At 45.8% G+C, this 8593-nt stretch overlaps 1 protein-coding gene across 3 annotated transcripts; it reads left to right on the top strand.

The window, feature by feature from the left end:
• Positions 1-2490: 2490 nt before the first annotated feature.
• LOC124708567 (probable disease resistance protein At1g61300) lies at positions 2491-6651 on the top strand. 3 transcript variants are annotated; one of them, XM_047240244.1, is made up of 4 exons: positions 2491-2644; positions 3096-3217; positions 3318-3386; positions 3684-6651. In XM_047240244.1, exon 4 carries the CDS (start codon positions 3711-3713, stop codon positions 6513-6515), a length of 2805 nt encoding a protein of 934 aa, XP_047096200.1. In that variant the 5' UTR covers positions 2491-2644; positions 3096-3217; positions 3318-3386; positions 3684-3710; the 3' UTR covers positions 6516-6651. The 3 variants fall into 3 exon arrangements, with proteins under 3 accessions (XP_047096200.1, XP_047096201.1, XP_047096202.1); XM_047240245.1 differs by having other exon boundaries at positions 3096-3386; XM_047240246.1 differs by lacking the exons at positions 3096-3217; positions 3318-3386.
• Positions 6652-8593: the final 1942 nt, after the last annotated feature.

Below are 8593 nucleotides of genomic sequence, written 5' to 3'. Positions count from 1 at the left end.
CGCGTCGGGCGAGGCGACGTGACGGCGATGGGCGCGCATGGCGCGGCCTCAGCTGAGGCCACTCCCCCCGCGCCTCGTCCTGGTGGCACAGCGGCGCGGTGTCGCCCGCCGCCTCCTCCTCCAGAACCGCTCCACGCGGCAGCAGGCCGCCAGGTGGTGGTGCGGACGACGGAGCCCTCGAAGCCAGCTCCACCGCCACCACCCTCGAAGCTGAAGATGGCTGCGTTGCCCCCGGAGGCGTGAAACTCGACGACGGAGAAGAAGCCGGCCTAGTCCGACCCTGCATAAAAGTTCGAACACGTGAAGGTGAAGGAGTCCGTGATGCCCGTGGTGGAGAAGCAACTAGATGCGGTGTCTGGGACCGTGCCCTTTCCACTATCTCTCGTCCTCTATCGGTCACCGGTGAGTGATTAAAAGGAGTCAGAGCCAGCTGTGCACCCGTCGCCGAAGTTGCACCAGTAGTATGCGTAGGAGGGCGGGTATCCACCTCCATGTTCGCCGCCCCTGGTGCAACCTCCGCCGAACCATCCTCTAGTCGCTCCTCCTCCGCGCCATGGGAATCATCAGTATCCTCCCCATCTTTCCAGAAAAAAGGCCGAAACCGTGAGTCAGGCTTGAACCCATCCGCCTCCTTCCGAAACCAAAATATGTAGCCATTGAGGTGTAGCAAAGCAACCACCTCCAAATAGCCACGTTTATCTCTCGAGAGCGCCGATACGTCCCGCATAGCCACCAAAATGCGAACAATCCCCTGGCTGCGAAGAGTATATAAATCCACATCAAGAGTAGAACCAATGAGAGTCCCAACAGCCCACAGCCCAAGAAAGTGCTTCACAGAATCCGGCACACCATCGACATGCACCCAAACTGGCTTCATAACAAAGGCCGGAGCAATATCCTGATGTTCCCAAGAAGAGACAAGCACCTGTGCCTGAACCTTGGGCACACTCATCTGCATGCCGTCGATCCTCGCCAAATCATCATGTGTAGGAACCCCAACAAGAAAGGCCTTCTCCCCATGTGGAGACGCCTCCCATCTCCAGGTGGGATTCCCAGGACACATACGTGCAAGGAGGCTCTGAATATCCGCCGCTGTGACTGTCCCGTCACCAGACACCTGAACCAAAGCAGTGGGTGCACCAGAGGCAATCAACTGAGGCTTGTACACCGAGTCAGGGAGCTGCAGGTCAAGAGTGGCATCATTACCGCAACCAACAAAAAAACTCATGGGCTTCGGAACCTTCAGAATAGGGCATCTAATAGTCGGATGATCCCCAGAATCACAAACCAAGCAATAATGCAGGACCTTGCAGTTCTTTGTAGCATGAGTATTCACATCACATTTCCAACAACGTCCCACCTTCTTATGTTTCACGGGTGCAACAGGTTGATAACCAGGTGGTTAAAGATAAAAACTAAAGCATAGTAGCTACGCTTCATCAGGCAGCAAGCCACCCAACCAGCGTCCAGCTTGAAGGAGACGACGGAGTTGCAGCTGAAGGAAGGCGTGCACAGCATCAGACGGACGGGGGAACCTCATCGAGCATCGCGACAGGCACATCGCATGCTACAGCAAACTGGTCCAGGTCCTTACGAGGAAGAGGGTCGTGGCAGTCCTCGGCAAGCTCAAGCAGCTCCTTGGCTGGCAGAACGGTAGAGCCGCCGCGCTTCCCAGGCCCCTCCATGATTGCGCAGAGTGGCTTTCTCGAGCATGGCCAAGCGGCAGGCACTCTCGTTTAGGAGGTTGCGTGGGCTGCGGCGAGGACCACTGTCCTCGAGCAAGGCGAGAGGCTGTGCCCTGGAGGGCACCACAGCCCTGGCCGGAGGGTTTGCCGGGCCGATGATCGTCTCCACCGCCAGGTTTTCAGCTCCGAACTGCACTTGCATAGCCGCGGCCACCTCCTCGTCTCTGCAGATTACCTCGACAGATAGCACCGGGCACTAAGACAGTCAAGGTTACATTAGCAGTCTTAAGCATACCATCACTAAGACAGCTTCGTTCTGTATTGTTAGCAGTCTTAATGGTTCCTGAATCCCTTGTTCTGCATTGCACTTTATTTGGACTGTATAGTTAGCAGTCTTAATGGTTCCTGAATCGGTTATCCTAGGGGTACCGATGCTAAGCCAAGGGACGAATGCTTCGCTGCTAGAACAAACACAAATTCAGTTTTGTCAGGTGAGTTGAGGAGAAGAATGACTGACAGAGACTCCATCAAAGAATAACTCAAAGGAGATGTACGAGATGAGATGAGAAGTGGGGAAAGGGAAAAATAAATAGAGCAAAGGGGAAAAAGGGAAAAAAATCCACTGACAGGTGGGTCCTACGTGGCGGAATTTTATCTTTGCAGTATCGATTTCTTTTTTCACTCAAAAAACTGTTTTTCAGTGTCCTCAGTTTGAGATGGTCTAAGACGCAAGCATGTGTGTTAGGTGGCCAGCTGTAGGTGAACCCATGTGTGCTAAGTGCAGTCAACATTCTTAATCTCATCCACAAGTTTCTCTGCTCCTCCTCATTGGAGGGACACATCTCTTCCACAAGCTTCTCTGCTCCCCATCTCCTTCCTCTGAGGTGGAGTCGGAGCACCAGAATCGCACAATCAGGAGCAGGCCGAACATTCAGTTTCAACTTGTCTTATGCTAGCAGGTAATTCTCCTTTTTGATGACTTTCTCTCAAGTCTTTTGATACCCAATATGATTCTGCACAAAAGCTTATTGGTAACAATTAGAAACAACCGATTAATTTGTTTTGCATCATGTCATGCTGGCTTTATTTCTTCATAGGGATATATTTTTTACACTGTTAGTACAGTAACTGCTACTAAAAGTTCAGGATCACTGAACTGTTTGCAGATCTAAACGATGCTAGACCAGAGCAGATAACTCAGGGTGTAGCTGTGACTTTAGATCCTCAGCTTATCATGTGAAATTTTGTTTCATTTCTTCATAATATATGTGCACAAGTTGAAAGATAGCCACACAAGATTTCCAATCGCCGCCTAACACTGTGCTAGTTGCAGTTGCGTTTATGATCCTTCATGACTTAATTTTTTTTATCAAACCTGAATAACTCTCATCTTATTCTATCTGAATGCAGAAGCAGAGCTCAAAAAAGATCTTTTGTTGCTCCTATTTTCATTCTCTTCCTGTGATCAGGTCACCTGGAGGAACATACATGCCAAGATTGCTTTATTTTCCTGCAATAATAGAAGAGAGACAGTATGCACTTTCTTGTGACTTTGTCTGATACCACATAATCTTTCATGTGTTCAAGACTCTTAACTATCGGACATATTTCCACAACTCCTTTTTGATGCAGTCATATAATATAATACGCCTTCCATATAGAGCGTGGTACACATTAGTCTACTTCGTCTTATGTTAGCAGGTAATTCTACTTTTTGATGAATTTCTCTCAAGTCTTTTGGTTCTAAGGCAGATACTAGATAGGGATCTGTTAGCATGTACAATTACACAAGATATATTCTCTCAAATCAAGTCCAGTTCGTTCCTAGTAGACTAGTAGTAGAACAATATATACTTGCACAAGTTCAAAGATTATCACACAAGATTCATGAGTCTTCAATGTATCAAAACCTGTACTTCATCCGCCATTGCTCATAGTCAATTGATTTGTGTTTTTTCTTGCCATATTCATAACTAAGACGCATCAATATTCTTGCAGTAACTATTGTTCAGACAAGTGCCAACAATGCCAATTGACCCGCCGGCACTCGGTCCTTTGCTCGGAAATACTGTGAGCACGGTCATAAGTCCATTCTATACACTCTTTTCCATAAATGCCACATACTGCTTCACCGCTCGCACAAACCTGACGAATCACAGGACTGAAACTGAAACTTTGGAAGGCAACCTGCTTCGTGTGGAACAGAGGATTGCAGATGGCGAAAGGAATGGTTTGATACCAACGGCTGAAGCGGAAAGGTGGGTGCAAAGGGTGAATCAAGCCATATCTGAAGAAGCGGCAAACCGCGAGTCTTTTGGTAACATGCGTAGAATTTTTGGGTGCTCCCTGAATTGCTGGGGAAACTACAAGACCAGCAAGCAGGCGGCTGAGAAGGTGGATGTTGTGAGGAAATGTATCATTAGCACCCCTCTACCCGAAAACATCACACGCGTACAACCTCCACCTCCTGTTCAAGAGATGCCTGGTCCATCTATGTCAGCTGAGAGCCGTAACCTTCAGTATGCTCTCCAGTACATTAAGGATGATCCCACAGTGGGAATGATTGGAATATGGGGTCCAGGTGGAGTGGGGAAAACACATCTTCTTATAAATATAAATAACTCACTTGGAGAGGGCATGACCTTTAATTTTGTTCTATTTGTAACTGCCTCCAGAGGGTGCTCAGTGGAAAAGGTCCAATCACAAATCATAGAAAGGCTTGGACTGCGAGTTACTGGTTCAGAATCTAAAATTCGTGCAACCATTTATGAGTACCTGAAGACAAAAAGCTTTCTTGTATTATTGGATGACCTATGGGATAAAATTAATCTAGAAGATGTTGGCATACCACATCCCCTTGGAAATGTAGAAAACCTCAAGAGAAAAGTGGTGCTAACAACAAGATTAAGAAAAGTTTGTGGCCAAATGGAGGTGAGGAAAGAGTTAAAAGTCCCGTATCTGCAGGAGCATGAGGCATGGCAGTTATTTGAAAAAAAAATTGGTGCCGAAACTCTTTCTAGTCCCTATATAGAAGCTCTTGCTAGAGTACTTATGAAGGAACTGAAAGGCTTGCCATTAGCTTTGACAACTATTGGAAAGGCAATGTATCAAAAAGATACGGCTCAATGGGAAACTGCTATCCAATACATGCAACAATCATGCTGCACTGACGACAAAGACCCAATAGAACTGGGTATGGAAACTAATGTTTTTAGGCAGCTGAAGTTTAGTTATGACAATTTAAGAAACAAGACCTTGAGAGATTGTTTTTTGACTTGCGCACTGTGGCAAGAGGATGCCAGGATTCCCAAAGTTGACCTTGCTCAATGCTGGATGGGCTTAGGTCTAGTCAATGAGAAGTACATAGAATCTTCCTTCACAAAATCATATAGTTTGATAGCTGAGCTGACAGCCGTTTGTTTGCTAGAGGACATAGAAGATTCGTATGGTTTTGTTAAAGTACATGATGTGATTCGTGATATGGCTGTATGGATCTCTTGTGACTGCGGTGAGAACAATGACAAATGGATTGTCCGTGCACCAGCTGGCGAAGACAAAAAAGTTATCATCCCTTGGAACAAAGCTGAGTACATATCGTTGATGTCTAACAGACTGACTGAACTTGACCATGTCGGGTTTAATCCTGACCCCATCAAACTGAGGATATTGTGCCTTCGAGGCAACAGATTGAATGAAAAAGTAGTTGCTGAAGCAATTAAGAATTGCACTTCACTTACATATTTGGATCTCAGCAGTAACAGTCTCAGGAGCATACCGGAAGAATTGTGTTCCTTTGAAAAACTGGAGTACCTTAATTTGTCAGAAAATGAACTTCAAGTAACGGAATTGCCTCTCTACATTGGAAAACTTGTCAACCTGAAGTTCTTGTACCTAACGAATACTAGCATACGCACAATTCCAAGTGAGGTCATATCTAGCCTTAAAGCATTGCAAGTAATAGACCTGAGGACTGTCTGGGAACTTTATGGGATCACTGTGCGGGAACCTTATCTGAAAGGTCGTGCGTATAACCTTGGAGTACTGTTCCGAGAGTTTGACTCGCTACCTCAGTTGAAAGCGCTTGGTATTACTGCGATAGGTTTTGATGAGTTTGATTCACTAAGGGTAGCGGCTAACCTCCCCCTTAGATATTTGACCCTCATTAAACTCGACAAACTCTGTCTCTCTGATTTTCTATTAAACTACTTTGCACGAAGTACCTTGTATGATCTGGTAATCACATCATGTGATAATCTGGAACAAATAATAGTAAGACATGACACACGACAACCAAACAACCATTTCGGTTCTCTCAACCAGCTCTCCATTTTCCTTGTGCCAAAACTGAAAGAGATAGCGTGGATGGGACCAACTCCAGCATCTATACTGCCAAGGCTCACTTATTTGGAAGTGTGTTCTTGCGACAGTCTATTGCACCTCTCTTGGGTAATGTATTTGCCTCGCCTTGAACAAATCCATATACTGCAGTGTGATAGTATGGTGCAAGCATTTATGAGGTGCCATGGTGACAAATTGTGCAATGTACAAGAGAAGAAAATAACATTTCCTTGCCTTAAGTTTCTCTATCTTCAGGGAAATCATTCTTTGCATACTATTGGGGATGACGGTATGGAATTCCCATCCCTGGAGAAACTTGTGCTTATGCAATGTCCAACTGTAAAGAGGCTTCCTTTCCAGTTGAACAGTATGCCAGTAAGGCTGAAGGAACTAGGGTTCTATGATGTTGAAGAGTGGGAGAGATTGGAATTCGAAGAAGGTGTCAAAACTTTCCTGCGACCTGCTCTTAAATTTGGCACTTACCGTTTTTAGTTAACACATTACATGCTATAGTAGATCTTGCTTTCTCCTGGACACATGGTGTACTCATGGTCTCATGTTAGACGACACAAGTATCAAACCTTGTACAAAATATATTTGAGGTCCTCAATATTGTTTGTATCCAGCACGATGCAACTGTAACAATAGTTTGATCTACAAAAACGTTGTAATACTGTTGAGCTGGTTAGACTGTAGTACATTGGAAAATGCTTTCGTATGGATTGTGAGTTGTTGTTTGTGCTTTGCTTTTGGTGGAGGGAGGAACAGAACAAAAGGCTTGCTAGCCTACGACATGTCCCAAGCTTTTGGTCGCATCCTCTGTTTTTACTAATAATATAACAGCATGTACTTGCACATTTGGTGGAGCCAGGATAAGAACTGTAACAAACATAATCTAATTATAATTGAATATTTATTGACCCCAGTTTTTTTTTCGATAAAGGGAATATATTAATATTAAAAGATATCAATTACACCTAGACTCTGCAACAACGCACCACCCTAATGGCACTACGGATGCACACAGCAAAAAATAGAAAAGAAAACTAAGAAACAAAAGTCCCGCTACAGTATCTCGAGCCTAACAACAACAATACATCCACCACCAAGACAACACCTGAAATACTGACTCTTCAAAAATGACACCTCAAAAAAGGGAACAATGCTCTAACACCGTCGTCCCCCGATCAAAGATCTTAGGTTTTCACCCTGAAGATAGTCCCCGCTCTCAAAACAATGCCTCCAACAAGGTCATTGCCAGGCACAACCAGTTAAGGCCAGACTTTGGGCTTTCACCCTGAAAGGTAGGACTCTGAACTTCACATGTGTTGTCGCCCCCACTTTCATACCGCTACTGTGAAGCCCGGAACACCAAGCAAGTCTCTCAACAGCGCGTAGACTTGAACCTCACTTAGGTAGTCCTCCCATCCGGCCTTCATGAAATTCTCTTCTTCCGACTTTCATCATGGATCCATAGTCACTTGATGTCAACACAGAAAAACAGCTTCGCGCCGCTCCCTCCAGAACCAAACGGTCGGAATAAAAGCATGAGTGCGCGTGACCGAGTACCACCCGATCCAGCGAACTCCAGACATAAGATGCACTATTCCATTCACCGGCGGAGCCTTCCGGAACTCATCACTCCGACTCGATGAAGAAGATCAACATCTAGAAGGTCTTTATCTTGGCGCATGAGGAACACTAGGACCACCGTCTTTACACAGGCCGAGCCCCCCACGCAAACGTCCATCCTCGCCGCCTGTCACACCGAAGATCCGGCAAGACGAACGATCTTGGGGTGCGGGAACCAGCAGGTTACATAGCCGCGATCAGGCCCTGGTCGCGCCGCCACCGGCTGCACTGAGTCCGCCGCCGGAAGCAACCACCGAGGACCGCCGCTGCCGTAGCGCCTTCTCCGCAACCCTCCACCGACCGATCCACCACCCTACGCCCGCTCGCGCCGCTGGGAAGACAACCGGTCTAGGCGGGCAGCCTAGACCCACGGTAGACCTCCTCGACTTGCAGCCACGAAGGCCCGGTAATATCTAGTCACCCATCCTCCCACTACCCCAGCACTAGCATGCTTAACTTCCAAGTTCCTTTCCCATCCCGCTTCCAAGTGCTTCGCGCGCATGTTGTGATAATAGTATCATATCAATCATATTAACATGTTGATTGATGTCACACTTATTATTGTTCGAATTCCAAATAATTATTTTAATAAACAAAACTAATAACGTAATAACATGTTGTGATAATTATATTATAATTTTATTTTTTTATAAATATTATTTTTAAATTGTATTATAATTGTTCTTTAATATTAAATTTTTGAATAATTTTTTTCCAAACTTTGAAAATCTAAAAAATTGGCTAACTTTATGGTTAAGTCCCGGTTCGTATTTACGAACCGGGACTAAAGGCTTTTGCCCCAGAGGCCAACCCTTTAGTCCCGGTTGGTATTACGAACCGGGATAAAAGACCCCAAACGGACCGGGACCAAAGGGTTTTCACGATGAACCGGGACCAGTACCCCTCATTGGACCCGGTTTGGTTCAAAACCGGAACTG

The sequence above is a fragment of the Lolium rigidum genome, chromosome 4 (genome assembly GCF_022539505.1).
Source record: "Lolium rigidum isolate FL_2022 chromosome 4, APGP_CSIRO_Lrig_0.1, whole genome shotgun sequence".
NCBI lineage: Eukaryota > Viridiplantae > Streptophyta > Magnoliopsida > Poales > Poaceae > Lolium > Lolium rigidum.
The sequence above is the reverse complement of the archived record's forward strand: the minus strand, read 5'-3'. Positions and strand labels throughout refer to the sequence as shown.

Bases quoted from the DNA above. Each gene is read 5' to 3' on its own strand.
- LOC124708567 (XM_047240246.1), top strand. From the start codon at position 3,711: ATGCCAATTGACCCGCCGGCACTCGGTCCTTTGCTCGGAAATACTGTG.